Source organism: Desmodus rotundus, chromosome 1, assembly GCF_022682495.2.
Source record: "Desmodus rotundus isolate HL8 chromosome 1, HLdesRot8A.1, whole genome shotgun sequence".
NCBI lineage: Eukaryota > Metazoa > Chordata > Mammalia > Chiroptera > Phyllostomidae > Desmodus > Desmodus rotundus.
This window is the reverse complement of record NC_071387.1, coordinates 3045349-3061893: the sequence shown is the minus strand read 5'-3', so window position 1 is coordinate 3061893 and position 16545 is coordinate 3045349. Positions and strand designations below refer to the sequence as shown.

Below are 16545 nucleotides of genomic sequence, written 5' to 3'. Positions count from 1 at the left end.
ACACTTACTGACCCACCACGGTGCCCAGCGCTCCGCGCTCATCGTCTCCTGCCCCCTCCCCGCCCGGGGCCCACTGCACAGCTGCACCCTCTGCCTCCAGACGTGGAAGGAAGGGAGAAGTAATCGCATCCGGTACTGCCTGCAACCGTCTCCTCTCAAAGATGTCCCGAGACAACGCCCTGGGAACGTGACGCTACAGCCCACTCCGGGGCTGGCTCTCTGCGGTTTCCAAACTCTTCCCCTGCACTGTCTCCTACTTTCAGTCGACGTCTTCAGTGACCTGTGCACGTACAAAAACGCCCTTAACAGGGCTCGCACACTTGTTACTTTGCTTCATACTGATTCTACAAACCAGAAGCTTCCGAGAAGGACAGGGATACAGAAGAAAGCAGGCAAGTGCTAGGAGAGTGGGCCCCGCGTCTCTGAGACCATCTCATCAGTGGTTACTGGGGACCCTCCCTGGCCACGGGGACCTCGTGAGCTCTCAATGAGATAATGCACATGAACTCAGGAAAGCCGAGGGCACACCCTAGCCCCATGAGAGACACTGCTGCCGCCACCACCACAGCTAAAGACCTTAAAACTAACAGGCAGTCACCGCTGCCACCTGGGACACAGGGTCTCAAACAGCATCCCTCGTCTTCATTGTTCAGTAGGTGTGACACTCCTCTGCATCTTGGGACACCAGGACCGTGGAGAGGAGGTGGCATGGGAAGACCTGGAGTCACTTTGTACGGGTCCTAACCAGGTGGAAAGGCTCCAGCATCGCCAAAGCAGGGTGTGTAGAGGCTGGGAACATCCTACTCAGAAAGGAGCCTGAGGAACGTGGGGGCAGATTAGGGGAGGAGAGAGAGCATCCTGCTGAGATGGGAGGGTACAGGACAAAAGGAAACTGAGCAGCAAGGGCACAGCTGGGGACCGTCACGTTCGCTGATTTCTGAAATGGCACCAACTGAGGGTGCACGCAGGATCCACCACAGAAGAGTGGCACACTGCCCTGGTGCACACAGCCTCCCAGTACACACGGCCTCCCAGTACACGCGGCCCTGGAGCCTGCGGTCCGTCCAGGCCGGCCCACCTTCCAGTCCCCATGCCCCGGAGGCAGCAATGGCTAACACGCTGTCTCCAGTGATCCCCCCGGAGAGGCCGGCTGGGTCCTGGTCTTTGTTGTCGGCTGACTACCTGATGGAGAGCATGCCCCTATGCTCCCACCGTCTGCAGGTGACCCAGGTACGCAGGAAGTGGAGGGTCACGTGAGACCTTCATATCACCTTGTTAGCCGGGTGGGGACGAGGGTGTCTACTGGAGGCAGAGAGCTGGTAATCGCACGGTGTGAGAGAGGAAAAAATAGTGGCAGCAACTAAAGGCTGAAGGTAGAAAGCTGCGTGTACACAGCTGTGATTAAACGAGCACCCTGAAGGTGGGGCCCACAGTCCTGACCACAGAGCAGGGAAACTGAACTGGCACCAGTGTGCTGTGGGAGAAGGGGTGAGGCCCCTCACTGCGGCCAGGGCCCACCCAGCTGCGTGAACACACAATCAGCAAGGACTCCCTGACAAAAAGCCCGGAGAGTGGCTCCACTGAGCCAGGTGTTCACACCCAGAAAGACCCAGACACCTTCCAGAGCATTCTACCTGTCCCTTGTCTTGCCTGGACACTTCAAAAGCCAAATGAGATAATCCAACACGAACTTCTGGTCTCCCACTGTATCCCCTGGACTAAAAGCCCAGCAGAACAAGCTCTTCTCAACCTGGTGCAGCTCACCCAGGCTCCAGCTTCCCGTCTCACTCACCAGCCCTAACTCACTGGAACCAGATGCATGTGGCCAGCACCCCACTGGCCACCTGGGTTGAGGACGACACCCTGCTGCTGCCTGCTCCGAGGACCACGCCGTTATGGCTCCCAGGGGTGGAACCTGGGTCCGGATTTTCAGTATTTGGTAGTCAAGTTCAGGATCACGTCCACTGCACACTTCGTGACTTATGACCTGACGGAGCCCAGGCCTCCTGAGCTGAGACCCTGCAAGAAGAGCCCAACCCGCTCACAGCCGCTCCCCATCAGAGGCCATGGCTCTCTCCTCTGCTCTTCAGGAAGGGGCTGAGCGGCCCCGACCCGTTCGTCTCCACATTCTGTGGTCTGCTTGCTCTTGGGGACTCTGCTTTGATGCCAAGAGATGACATCGCTGCAGGAGTGCCCGAGGCCCATGGCTCGCCCAGACGAGGGCCTCAAGGGCAGAAGGGAGGGGCTCGAACAGGGGCTGTCGCCGGGGTGCGGGGTGGAGGCCTGGTTGCCCGCACGGCAGAGTGGCTGCCGGAGACCCAGCAGCAGGCTACTCTGAAGTCCAGGTGACACTGCAGGGCCGAGCGCTGCCAGTCACGGAGGCCAGGACAATTGATGGCGGTGAACGCGCTCTAGGAGCAGCAGACAGAAGCCCACCTCCCACACAGTGGGTCTACACAGGTGGTCCCCTCATGGGTCCCCTAGCAGGGCCCCTTCCAGCCTCTGACCTCACCTTCACAGAACTAGTTCAATGAAATAAAGAAAGTTTTCACCGTGGGCCAGCTTCCAGCCTTGCCTTCAAGTAATTGAGTGGTATCAGGGAGATTGTAAACACCACCTAAAAACTGGCCAGCAGCTGCTCCCAATGGTTGAGACTCAGGTTCACAGGGAGGGGCAGCTGTAGCTCTGCAGCAGGGGTTCAGCGAGCGGCAGCGTTTTCAAGGTTGCTCCCGGAAGTCCCTGTGGGAAGAGACTGACAGCTAAACGCACTCTTCTGTGCCAGGCACACAGGTGCGGTGGAGGCCCAGGGAACAAACACTGTTGTCGCCGCCGCCAACACGTGCTCCTGACACTTGGAGCCTGCCTACCACTCGGCCTCTGCCCTGCACCCCATGGCAACACTGGGAGGCCCCAGCACCCCGTCTGAGAGGTGAGGGGGTGAGGCACACAGACCAGGAGTGACTCAACCCAGACCCTCAGAGCCGGTCTAAGGAGTACCAACTTTGCACACTAAAGTGTGCAACATAGTAACTCTCACTAGTTACTTAAAAAGTATCCACCAAGTGACGGCTTCAAAGATCAAAGAAACCCTAAAAATGGCGCTTTGCAAAACCTCTCATTTGAAGTTCAGTAACAAGCAGTTGCCATAATTCAGATGAGTGAAGCGTGGCGAGTGAGGTCCCATGAGGGTGTCACTTCTTTCAGAGGCCGCGCTTCATCGAGAAGTCTGGAAGGAAAGGGCTCAGGGGCAAGGGGGTGGAGCTCTGCTGTGGCCACAGTCCACGCACACGCGGATCGGGATGGACTGAGGGACAGGAAAGAGCCCTAATTTTAGACTGTTTACCCGTTTGACAAAATCAGGAACTACCAGGTAACACGTTGGCTAGGCTGGCTTGAGAAAATTCATAAAAATAAAACCTTTTCTTTTAAATAGTCAATAATTCAGATTTTCACTCTAATTTTAAAAGGAGGGGGCTGAGAACAGGGAGCAAAAAGACCGAGTGACTGAGAAAAAAGATGCCCGGATGTTTCTAGGCACCAAGAACACCTGAAGGGCACAGGTGACTGTAGGTGGCTACAGGCTGAGTCACCTGGGAAAAAAGGTGTTTCCGTAACTGTCACATGGGACTCACTTGCTACAGGATGGCAAACAGGAGACGTGCGCTCACGTGTCAGAGTAAACACCAAGACCCCCGGCTCGCTAGTTCCTTCCCGTGTTCTTGAACCGTCCTCCAGGGTGGCGGACAGCTGAGGGGCCAAGCCCGCTCGCTGACCCAGAACGGGTTCTGCTCTGCGCGCACTGGCCTAGACAGACGGACAGACTGACTCCTGGCAAACAACCCCACTCTGCCCCTCATGGCAGACGGTGCTCAGCGTCTCCTGGGCAGACAGAATTTCTAGAAGGTGTATTAGCTGTGCTTCTCAGGATCTGCCGGGTCCACACAGCTTCCAATCAGAACTCTCTCATGGGAGGGCAACACTGTGTCCGTGAGGGCTGTGCCGAGGGCCGCCCACTAGTGCGGCGCCCGCGCCAGCTCCCTCTATATGGGTGCGCGCAGGGCTTTGGGGAGGGGCTGTTCTGACAGGTGTATGTGCTGGTGTCAGAAGAGGTTTTGTGATGACTTATTTCTGCCTGCAGGGGAAGGCTTAGTGTCCCCTTTCAGACCTGAGGACCAGGGAGGCAGGCAGAGACCTGATGGTTAAGATCTAATTTGGGGGTGTTAACTACTGAATTTCTTTTCCTGGAAACTGGTCCACAAAGGCATAAAGACACAGCGTCGGATAAAAATTCCCTTCATCACTGCACGGAAGTGCCTGGGAGCCCCAGCCTAACCCGCCAGCCCGCTCCACGCAAAGCCCTGGCTGGGCCCCGTGTCTGCTGTGGGGCAGGTGAGGCGGCACCCCACCCACAGGCTGGTGGGTTTGGCCTGCAGGTGTCCGAGGTTTGCAGAGAACATGTAATTGTTCCAGGCAGCACACACATAAAACGAACCACAAAGTAGCTGAGAGGACGGAGCGCTGTTATTTCACCCCCACACCACACAGAAGGAACCCATTCTCCTTCCAGACAGATGGACCTCAGAGGGGACGCCTCAGCTCGGAACAGGCTTTGTGGCCACAGCACAAGATGCCGCACCTTGGGGTTTAACGGACTTTTCTCCCCAGTCCTCAGAAAGCAGCAACTGGCACTTGCGTGAGCTCTGCCGAGGTGTGGAGAATCTGTCAAGTTCTCTCCGCCGAGCACCCTGACCGCAATTACACGGTCCATGTGCAGATTAGCTGCAAGTCCTTCTTCCGCCAAGAGTGACGAGATTTCCCCAAATTCACGGCGGCGCCTACTGTACCCGAGCGGCTGTCTGCGTTAGCAGGGCAGGGCTGGGGCGTGAGGGCAGGCGGAGGGACGGGGAATGCCTTCAAAAGAAGGGCTTGACAACGGTAAAAGTGGCAGGGACAGTGGTGACATGGCAGGAACAGAGCGCGGCATTGTTACAGGCAGAGTAATCCTGTGACACGCTGCCGTCACTCACCGCTGGCTCCCTGCCGCGCCAGCCAGACATCAAAGGCCGCCCCAGCCCATCTTACATGCTCTTTACCGGCTAATCAGCCCATTCTTCCCTGAAGAAAGCCCCGCTCAATCCCCCGCTCACAGGGGCACCGTCGTCCTGGTGCCCATCTGCCGGCGAGGGTCAGCAGAAGCAGGAGGCGCCTTGCTCTCTCCCTAGTGGCTTCTCAAGGTAAGGACAATGCCGGCTCGAGTCCCCCCTCCCACTGCCTCCCTGCCTGGGCTCCGCTCTCATATCTGGGTGGGAGCTGCTGTCTGGATTAATGCTTGCTAATGAGACCCCAGTCGGAGAGGCAGATCACCTGTGACAAGGTCCAGTTGCACAGATGTGTGGGGACAGCAATAACCAAAATAGGTTCCTGACCGGTATTCACGTGGCAGGTCTCTGCCCACCTTCTCAAAGTGCCGGCACGTGAGCGATGGTGGCAGGACGGTCACTCTCGGACCTGATGGCAGGCCTCGTGGTTCTGTCACGTACTCAAAGCCAAAGTGAGCAGGTGCAGCTATCAACTAGCGAGAATCCAAGGACAGGAGCTGCCTCTGGCGCACGGGACCCGAGAGGCTGCGGTCCGCAGAGCTGAGGCTGGGGCAGGGCGGGGCCCGGGTGGGTGGAGGCAGCAGCAGGCGGTGCCCCGCATGTGCACCCAGCCTGGCGGAAACCAGGGCGGTGTCTCAGTCTCCCCTGGGCATCGGGGAGCAGCGGCACTGCAGAGGTGCCCACCTCACAGAGTACTGCTCTCCATGAGAGCTCGCACGGAGAGGAAACCACCACGCTTCTGAGAAATCCCAAACCAGGAACTGGCGCCCAGCAAACTCTTACCCAGTTTATGTAAAGAGCCTCGTGCACACCAAGTCCCTGACCACGCTGGGGGCCCCGGAAGCCACCTCGCCAGGCTCCAGCTCCACAAGGGGCTGCCCTGCACAGCCTGCTCTGGCCCCACAGCAGGTGCTCACCAACACCTTGCGCTGGCCGGCAGAGAGACCTCGGGAGCCTCCACACACAGACTGTCCCACTCTGTCGCTGAGGGGACGGGGGCTCTGAGCGCCTGGGCAAACACTGGTCCGGAGCTCACAGGCTCCAGCAGACGGGGCCGGAAGTGAAGGCCATGTCCGTGACTCCCACACCAATGGTCACTCCCCACGCCGGCAGTCCTCCTACACCGGAGACACAGGGGCCTGGCCAGGCTGAGGGCGTAGCCAGCCCTCCTCGGGGACCGCGCAGGACAGACCCGGTGCCAGAGCCTGCGGGAGAGGGGTGCTGCCTCCGGCTGTCTACAGACACAGAGGGCACGTGAGTTCTGTCACTACACGCACGTCAGGCTGCCTGGTGTGAAACACCTGCCCCAGCACTCCAGGGCCACGGTGCCCCACCTGTCTGCTCCACGTGCCCTCTCCGCCCCGGGACTCTCACGCACTGTTGTCTACAAGGCCGGGCCACCGCCTGACAGGACACTGTCTCTGAGGAGAGAACGGACTTTCACGACTGCACTTTGCTGACAGAAATCAAGTCAGAACCTCCTGAAATTTGAAGATGGGCTCAGAGCCCAGCAGCCAGCCCACAGGGCAGCAGTCCTTCCTCTGACTGCGCTCTCTGGGCCACGGGCAGTCCCGGTCACTCTCTGGCGGAGGGAGAGCCCTGGGTTCACCCCGAGTGTGCTCAGCACTGCGGGTGCATGCCAGCACCCCGGAGAGCGACTCAAGTGCCCAGAGCCAGCCTGCAGGCCGGGTAGCCTCAGGGGGGCCGCCCGCTCACCAAACAGGGTGCGCCACCAGGCCGGTTTCAGGGAACCCACCGAAGTCTCCACACAGGTCCAGAGGCTTTCCGGGCAGGAGGTCGGACGGTGGCAAGGCCCGAGGTACCCTGCTGACGGGCAGTGAAGACAGCCCGTCATATCCGGACCCAACAGGACACCACCAAATCTGCTGGCGCCTCAGACACGTTACGTACGATTAGGCTCTCACCCCCCGTCCCGAGCACTTACTGTGTGGAGAGAAGGGCAGGTCCTGGTGACAACTGACTGCAAAACCTGGGAGGGAAGAGCTGACACCGGGCATCCGGCAGCAGACCGGGCCATCTCACCGCCACCAGCCTGGACAGAGCTCCCCACGCCCACTGGACTTCCGGCCGCCTGTCCCAGGACAAGCCTGGCACGTCTCACCTTCTCACGGTTGCTTTCCTCTTCTTCACCGCCGGGCCGCTGAGCTTTCTGGGGGCATCTCTCAGCCCAAAGCTCTTGGCCACGTGGCCGAGGTGCAGCGCGCGGACGTGGAAGATGTGCTTCAGCTCCTGCGGGTAGGTGGTGTAGGCGCGGATGAAGGACTGCAGGGCTGCAGGGAGACCAGGGGGCAGGCCGTCAGGGCAGGGCGCCTTGCCGGGCCTCGCAGCACAGCACAGCCGTGACCTACAGCTATGCTTGGGTGTTCTTAATCCCTCAAAAGGAAAAAACAAACCCAAAAACCCTACAGGCCCCAATTAATGATCACTTGAATAAACCCAATGTAGCTTCGGACTTTACTGTGTGCAGCTTCTAATACCCGCCCCCCCCTCCGCCCCCCGCACACAGAGGGACGAAGGGGAGGGGTGAGGGAAGCAAGACGCCGCCAACGCAGGCTACCTTCGCCTTCTCACGGAAAAGGAGGCCGTCAGACCTCCGTGTCGGAAGAACCTCCTTAGCAGACGTTATCTGCTCTCCAACGGTCAGTGGGTGCAAATGTTACGGAGCTCAGAAGGTCCACAGGCTCCGTGACCGTCCTCGTGTTTATTAAGAATGAATGACGTCACTACAGATGGTGGCCTGCCTCTAGACCCGCCTGTAGCTCCCCGACCCAGAGGAACCCCGGGGCCACTTCATCGAGTACTCATGGGGTTTTAAAGCCAAACTCATGTTCAAATATCCAGGACTGACTGGTACGAGCTTCTTACCCATTCTAAGAATGTATAAAAGGAAATGGAACAGGATTTTTAAAGGAGAAAGAAAATGATTAAATTCCCAAAACAGTCCACAAAACAGCCAGTCCATCCCTTGAAAACTGCTAACAGTTTAGAAGGTTCCGCTGGACACTGGACCGTGAGAGTTGCGGGCTTGCTCTAAAGTTAAGGAAACGGTCCCTGTTCTAGGCCTGTACTGGGTGACGGCCGGAGAAAGGCCAGACTTGGTTCCTGGGAGGGTGGAGCTCTGGCCAGACCCACTCACGTCCCTTCGAGGAAAGGTCTTCCTGTGGCCGGTTCCCTGAATATCCTGCAGTACCGATGAAAATCAAGCGCCTGCCCCTTATCAACCAGCGGCAGGACAGGAGGGGTTTGCTCTGAGAAGCGCCCCCACCCCATCACTGAGCACTGCACCCCCAAGCCTGGCCTGCGGCCCGCCCAGCAGAGCCCAGCGTCTGATGGAGGCAGGCAGGCACTAAACACCAGCCTCTCTCGCCCTCGCTTTGTTGAGCCACTGGACTGGCAAGTTTGCCCACAGCTTAAACGTAATATCCCAGCAGCACCTGGAGATTGGCGTTTATGAACAGTAATAAAAAGTGTCATTTTAGCAGATCAGCTCTGGGAAGGATCCTGGGAACCCACCAAAGCTCTATTTACTGAGCAAAGTGAACTCCTTTTCCCAATCGATGAGAAATAATAACCCAGGCAACTCCTCTGCACCCCTCTCTTAAACCTGGGTGTCCTCCCCTTTTTAATAACTGGGGACTAGCCAGTTACTTCCTTTCAAAGGAAATCTTTAACACTGCAGACGGCTTGTGCTGCTCGGCGGGTTCTGACAGCAGGCACGGAGCTCCACGTGCCAGCCCTTGGAGAGGTTGTGTGAGGGAGGCCCACACAACCGCCAGGGCCCAGGGCCTGGGCCTCTTCTCCGTCCCTGGCTTTCTCCAGCCCCGACACTTCCTCATCCGGGCAATCGGACTGAAACCATCCGAACCAAGCCAACCCCACCCAAAACTTGGCGCTTTACAAGTCTGCTACCCAAACGCTGGCCCAGGCCTCTCCGTTCACTCCTGTCCTCTGCTGAAGCAGACCACGCCCCATGTCTGCCTTGCACCCCCCCTTCCTCCTTGTCTCCACACCAATCCCAAGAGCTGAGGCTAGAAAACCTGTCCCAGGAGACGTGGGGGTCCAGCCCACAGCTTTACAGAGATGACGAGTTTTCCACAGAAGAGCAGGAAGTGCTTTCTCCCTGGACCACTGCCCATTTTCACAGAACCTCCTTGTCCGGCAGACTCCCACCTCACTGGGCACAGGGGCCATCAGACGGCCACCCTCACAGCCTCACGTAGACTCCCACGTGTGGGGAATCCAAGAGGTGGGGATTTGGGATGAGGCAGCAGCCGCGTGCGGGGCCTTCTGAAGGGCGGGAAGTGGCTCACACTGGCCAGCCAGCCGTGTGTATGAGGAACAGCCTGCAGGGCCCAGGCTGGTGGGAAGCAGCAGACATTTCTTTGGGATGAAGGACGGAGCTACAGCCAGAGCGTGAGCGCTCTGTGGTCACTGAGTCCTAGTTCAGAGCCGGATGGTCGAAAAATTAAGGGAAATCTATTTTAAAATACCCTACACAAACATTTCCCCCCTTTTCACAGAGTCAAGTTTACTCCTGGGCATCTGATCAGGGATGGTGGTGTCTCATGGAAGATACTTAGGGTAAAGGAGGGAGGGCAGAGCCAACGGCAGCCTGGAAGTGCCTGGGAGTGCGGAGGACTCGCTCCTCCCGGCCCCGAGGGGCACTCACCTCCCCAGGTTGGGGCACTCGCATCTTCGACCTGAATCCACAGTGACAACTGCCCACAAGAAGGGGGACAGTGACCATTCTTTGAGAGACAAGGACTCAGGCCCAGGATCTAGCCCCCCTGACAGGCTGAGGGGAGTGGGCTGACTTGCCTTGGGGCCTGGACTTTCTCGACTCTGAGAAGAGGTGGGCGGAGTGAGCCACGGGGGCAGGGCAACTTGCAGGGAAAAGCTCTCCCCCAGGAGTGCGGAGACCAAGCTTTCATTGCCACAAGCTTCACCACTTGAATCTCTAGCTAAAGAGACGCAGGGAATAAGGGGGGCGGCGACTGACAGCAGTGAATGCTGGTCATAAACAAGGACGGGGTCAGAAACACGGGTGGAAGGCATGTGTGCACGTGACCCCGTTTCCAGCCAGTTCTCTGCCAAGAAGGCCAAGCCAGCCGCCTTGTGAGTGATTCCGAGGCGGCTCTGAAATGGCGCAGCCGGGAGGCGGGTCGGGGTGCAGAATTTGCACACACAAAAGCCTGAGATGCAAAAGCTGGCACCGCTTACGGGGTGCAGTGGCTGTCCTGTGTTGGCACAGTGCAGTCATTTGCACGTCCCCCCAACCCGCCAGAACTGTGTCCAAAGTCACTGAGAGAAGTCAAGAGCAGAGAGCTTCCTGCCTGAAGTGGGGGACTGAGGCCTGCCGCACACAGTGCATCCCAGGAATCAGTCAGCAGATGAGAGTGGTAACACCTTTCACTCCTTCCAAGTGGGAAACCGAGGGGGAGTGGCCCCACTCCAAAAGTCCCTCAAAGGAAGACAAGCACCTCTGGTTTTGGTGGTAACGACGAGAAACCACAAAACTAATCTGTCAGGGCCGTTGCTGTGACTTCTCCTCCAACGACCCAGACGCCTGAACACAGCCTCGGTCTCCCTAGAATACCGGAGTACGTCTGGCACCCAAGTCAAAGGAGTTGGTGTGGGTTTGATTTCTTTTCATTGCAACTTCGTTATTAAACCTGAAATTCTGCACAGCAAGCTGAGTCTAACTTTCTGCAAATGACCCCACTCTGCAAAGTGGCACCGTGACAAATACTCTATTCCTCTTGGGACACGTCCCAGCCAGTCTCCAAGATAAGCTCTTCGGAAAACATGCTCTGATTTTATTGAGACGATCATCGGACCCCGGGTGGGAAGGAGGCACACTGGTCACGTATCAGCGGTCCTGGGGCCAACACCAGGCCTTCACCTTCCACCCAGTGCAGGTCCGACCGGTTCCGGGGGCAGGCCCACCTGAGACCTACCCCCACAGAGTACTGAGGTACATAAGGGGCACTCGGCAACACTAGCTCACTAACCCAAGTTCAGTCACTATTTCCTGAAGGCTACGGCCACCCCGTAACCGGGCCCCGAGCTCCGACCCTCCGACAGCTCCCATCTCACTCAGGGCAACCTCAGCCCCTCAGACAGCCTCCAAGCCAGAGGTGATCCAGGTGACAGGCCTCTGCCCACCCTCCCCTCACTGTGTTGCCTTCTGGAGTTCCTGGCACCTCTGTTCCCACTGCCTTGAATGCCTGTGGTCCAAGCCATGGGCCTGACCCCTTGGGGGTTCTGCTTAAGTGGGACATTCACAACAGGGCTCACTCTGACCCTCCATTTAAAATGCACTGTCGCCCTGACCAGTGTGGCTCAGTTGGTTGAGCCGTGTCTCACAGATTGAAAGATCGCTGGTTCAATTCCTGGTCTGGTCCCTGGTTGGGGCGTGTGTGAGAGGCCACCAATCGATGTTTCTCTCCTCCTCTTCCTCCCTCCCTTCCCGTCTCTAAAAGAATATATAAATAAAATGTTTTTTAAAAGTGCTCTCTGCCCCACCACCCTCTCCATAGCCCCATTTTTCTGCTCCCCTTTCCCCTTAGTTCTGGTCTTTTTTTAAAAAGCTTTATAGACTTAAAAAAAATTTTTTTAATTTTTATTTATTTTTAGAGAGAGGGGAAGGGAGTGAGAAAGAAACAGCAATGTGTGGTTGCCTCTCATGCACCCCTAACTGGACCTGGCCCACAACCCAGGCATGTGCCCTGACTGGGATCTGAACCAGTGACCCCTTGGTTCATAGGCCAGCACTCAATCCACTGAGCCACACCAGCCAGGGCCATAGTTCTGATCTTTTAATAGAGTAATTTATGTATAATTTATTTGTTATGTTTATTATGCTCACTGTCTACCACCCAGTGGAATGTCAGAAAGCTGAGGATTTTGGTCTGTTTTAAGCTCTGACTTACTCCAAGCACCTAGAACAGTGCCCAACTCAACACATACTTATTAAATGAGTTTTTAAAAAATTTCAACTCACAAAAGGAAGAAAAGGATGCTAGGGTGTTCACACACAGGAAGTCCTCACTGACTGGCTCTGCCACAGCCTCGTCGATGCAAACAAGTCCCGTCCCTACGGCACCTCACCAATGCAGTAAAACAAAGCGGCACTGGACGAAATGGCGTTATTCGAGGACTGCTGTACTGGAAAGCCAGCCAGGCACTCTTCTCGAAACTGCAGGAACCTACCCAAAAGGACTGTGGCCCTCCCAGCATGGAGAAGTCTCACTCGAGCACGAGTCACCAGCCAAAGGCACACAACGCTCCGCCCCAAAACACGGTTGTCCCCCGCCCTACTCTGCTCCTTGCTAGTCAGACGTCATGTGCACGGCTGATGCCCGGTGATCCCAGGAGACGGTGTGCCCTCTAATGGGTCTGAGTGTTGAAGCGATGCCTAGCTCTTCCGTACTGGCCTGGGAACTGGGACCACGGTCTGCGGCCCTTCCTCAACACCGCCCCCTTTCCCATTCTCCTTTGCACTTTCAAACAGGAACTGCTTGGGTCTGACCCCGCCAGCCCCCACCTGCATGTCCACTTTCCATCCCCACACCCACTCCTACTGACACGTCACATCTCTTCTACTCAGTTCTCAAGGAAGGAGAAAAACGGATCCCTAGGACCCACGTGGCCGGGTCAGGGCTCTAGTCTCGACGTAAGCCGAGATAAAGCCTCATTTGTGCAGAACATGGGGAAGGATGAAATCAGCACTGAGTACCCCTTCAAACCCGCCCCCCGTGCCTGCTTCCGAACCCTACAGAATTAGGAAATGGAAGGCTTTGGCTGGTGAGCAGGGACACCCAGCTGGCCTCTCAGCCCGTCTGGGGGGTGTGTGGGTGGAGGCGCGGGAGCAGCTCTGCTGGGCCAGCCATCGCCCGTCACCTAAGACACGACCGACCTCTCTTCGCCCAGGAGACCGTCTGCTCGCTGGAGTGCACGTAATCTTCAAACACCGTCTGCAAGACTGTGGCTCGCTCCTCGATTTCCTGGGAGCCGACGGCCTGGGATTTCTGGGGGGGGTGCGGAAGGATTAAAGGAAAGGCAGATCAGAGTCGGGAATAATGAAGCAGTTTATAATAGATTTAATAACAGTAAAATCACACAGTAACCACCTAGGGGCCAACAAGGGTAATCCTTTCAATATTGCTAGAGAGGAAGAGGCAGCTGTAAAGACGTGGGAGCCAGCAAAGACAGGGTGTCTTCGTGACGCAGCAGGCCGGGCCTGCTTGTGTGTGTACTTATTTACTCGCTTTTCTTCCTGGCCTCTTATCACTCCTGTGCACAGTGACAGTCCACTGGAGACGCTGTGGAACTTTCCGGGTCCAATTCAGCCATTTCAAACACCACTGAACCTAAGTCGCTTTCAAAGGACTCTTGTACCTCCTACTTAGGCTTCAAATCTCCTCCCTTCCCTCATGCCCAGCCGCGGAGCCCTGGAAGCTCCTCTTTTGGAGTCTAGGACCCAGCGTTCCCCGGAAGTTCAGAACCGCGTCCTCTTTCCAGGGGCAGGGCAGCCTTTCAGTGTTCCGGACTCACCACTGGGGCCGCGTGCTGGGTTCCCGGGAACCTCGGGAGGTATGGGCTGTCCCAACCAACCTTTCCTCTGCAGGAAATCACAGCTGGGCGTGACTGGATGTAAATAAAACCTTTTCTTTTCCTCGTTGAATAATCTCACAGAAAAGATTTCCTTTGTTTGTAGCCCCAAAAAACGAGTGGTTTTTGTTTCTATCTTAAAGGTGAATGTCGAAGGGGAAACTGAGATGCGAAAGAACACGTTCTCAACCCAATCTGGCTAACAGGTGGACTCTCTGAATGCTGCTGCCCGACCCCCCACCCCTGCCCGGGGAGTCACCAGGACAAGCCCAGGACAAACGCCTGCCGAGGAGGGGTGTGCGTGCAGGTCTGGCTGCTGCACCTGCCCTAGACTCTGAGTCCCTTTCACTTTGAAAGCTGCCAGAGGAGAACAAAGGGAGAGAAGGAAAAGCCTCATTCTTCGGAAGCGACGTTCATCTCTATATTAAGAGAGACTTAGAACAACCTGAAGATGTTTTTAGTTTAGTCAAATCACTCCTGCTCCCTGTTTGCTGATGGCTGTCTGGCTGATTCCACATACACGGTCCCCCCGAGGGTTTTCTCCACGCAAGTGTCAAGAGAAAAGTCACTCTGGGGCTGTGTTACGAAAGTGGACATTTGCTGTTGTCCTTAACAAGGGTTTTCTCGCCTTTTAACTGCTGTGAAATGCAAACTTTCCTGCGCTGCCCTCCTCTCGTTAAGCCACCTCCGCAGCGCAACTGTCACCTTCCTCGCGTTTTTTAAAAAAAATATGAATGTGAAATTAGCGAGGATGCCCTTTCCCCTGGCGGACAGAATCCTCTGTTATTAAAAAGTAAAGCACTTTAATAATGAAAACTTTTTCCTCTTTTTCCTGTGTTTTAACTGTTTAAAATTAATGAGAAGGGCAGAATGGCTGTCAAAGCGATATTGAAAGCCGGGCAGCCAGGACGGAATAAGCACAAAATCCCTCTAGAGTGTTAAATAAACAGAGCTGCAGCCCTCTCGGAGCCCTCTGTTGGTTACTGTATACATTCTGTAACAGCTCTCGGAATAGATCTGAGAGCCAGGGAGGCAGAGAGGTTTCAGAATTCCAATAAAGGCCTCAAATTAAAGACAGCCTGGTGCGAATTCCAGGAGAAAATTAAAGAGACCTCAAGCTTAAGTGACAGGTGACTTGCTTCTGTGACACAACTGTCAGGGGATTTAGTGATAATATGGCAATATATTACAAAGGGCTTTTCTTATTCCCCCCTTTAGGTTTCAAAATGAGGCATCTTTTCTTCCCAGCCAAAAAAATTACATATACACACACATAAAAAATGTGAGTGTGTGTACAAGTGGAATATGAGGAAAAGGCGTTAAAACTAGGTTCACATGTCTGAAATGATGAGGTCAGTTTTAGTAAATACGAGAAAAAGTTAATGGCAGAAAACACAATATACTTCTGAAAAAGCGTGTCTTACTCCCCCCCAGCCCCTGCTTCCAGAAATACTTTATTTCCAACTGGCCCCTCTTGAGAATGAATGAGGTGTTTTCAGTTGTCTTCTGGGGAAGACGGTCTAAATTTAGACTGAAGACAGAGGGGCAGGGTCGTGCCGCAGCAGCTCAGCCCCTGACAGGCACTCGCTCCCATAATGAGAGAGGGTCAGGCCCCCAAGGGCACAGGAGCCCCCACGGCCCGGCTCACACACCCTCAGAGAGGTGCGGACGCAGTGCTGGCTGATGAAGCCCGCTGGCGACGAGCAGACCTCAGGCAGTCTGGGAAAGCACCCCTCCCAGTCTGTCTGCACTCTGTACCCTTTTTCTGGAAGACCCTACAGATCTCGGAGAGAACAGACGCTCAAAAAGAGCTAAGCAAGGGGCTAGTGATCTTATTTTAATTTCAATTCCAATGTCTCCTGAAGCTGGTGACAATTTTTGTTAGGATAAATTTACAGACATATTTCATAGGACAAAAGAACTTACAGGAAGAACGTATGTGTGACTTTGAAGATAAAAATCCCACACCTATCGAGAAGCAACAGATGAGTTCCAGCCAACTTTGCCCAATTATTTCTGCTGTACAAAGTTCTAAGTGGGAGCAGTGGTGGGCAGAGTGGCTCTTCTGCAGGAAGCATACGTGTTGATGCCATCGACTTCCAAAGTATTATAAAACTAAACGGGAGGATTTTGTTTTAATCACTTTCCTGGCAAGCTGAGTTTTACCCTCAAAGTCCCTAGAAACTTCTGAGTGCCTCCCAGTAAAGTTGGACGATCAAATGTATTCTCTTTGTAGTGGGTGAGCGCTCACACACCCAAGCACAGCTGTATATATTTTATACACCTAAATATGAAATATACATTTTACAGATGCTTCACTCGCTTGCTTCCTCTTCACAGGAGCCCAAACACGTACATGCCAAAGGGACATTCACAGCAGACTCCGATTGAGCGGCTGGGGGTGGGGGCAGTGTAACGAGCCGCCCGGCCACACTCGGGGGAGGCCAGGCCACTGTCTACCCACTCCTACCTGTCTGCCCCAGCTCGGGCGCTCGAGAGCTGCCCTGGTCAGAACAGCCAACACACACACTGCACGCTTACAGGAAACAGCACTGAAGGGCGGACCCGGCACCGCCTTGACCCTTCCGTTCTTCACGTGAGTCCTGCACAAAAGTACTGGCAGGCTGTGAACCCATGTGACGATCAGTAATACTGTCCCTTCAGTTCAGTCATCCTTTGTCCTCTGCGTTCAACATGAACTGGGTCAAACAAGTCAGGTTTTCACAAACACGACTTCTAGAGCCCAGTGCAGTTTCTACATGAACCAGGTGTTTCGGTGTTAGTGAAAGCCCACCCTTGTTCAGCACTTTTT

General features: G+C 55.5%; 1 protein-coding gene across 2 annotated transcripts in view; it reads right to left on the bottom strand.

The window, feature by feature from the left end:
* Nucleotides 1-16545, bottom strand: part of DDX31 (DEAD-box helicase 31) — a 64501-nt gene that overhangs the window by 7856 nt on the left and 40100 nt on the right. For both annotated transcript variants that reach the window (XM_053919447.2, XM_053919446.2), the window contains 2 exons: nucleotides 13039-13150; nucleotides 7222-7390 (listed from right to left, as the gene is read on the bottom strand). In XM_053919447.2, the coding sequence (XP_053775422.1) occupies nucleotides 7222-7390; nucleotides 13039-13150 (281 nt within the window). The remainder of the gene's footprint in view (nucleotides 1-7221; nucleotides 7391-13038; nucleotides 13151-16545) is intronic.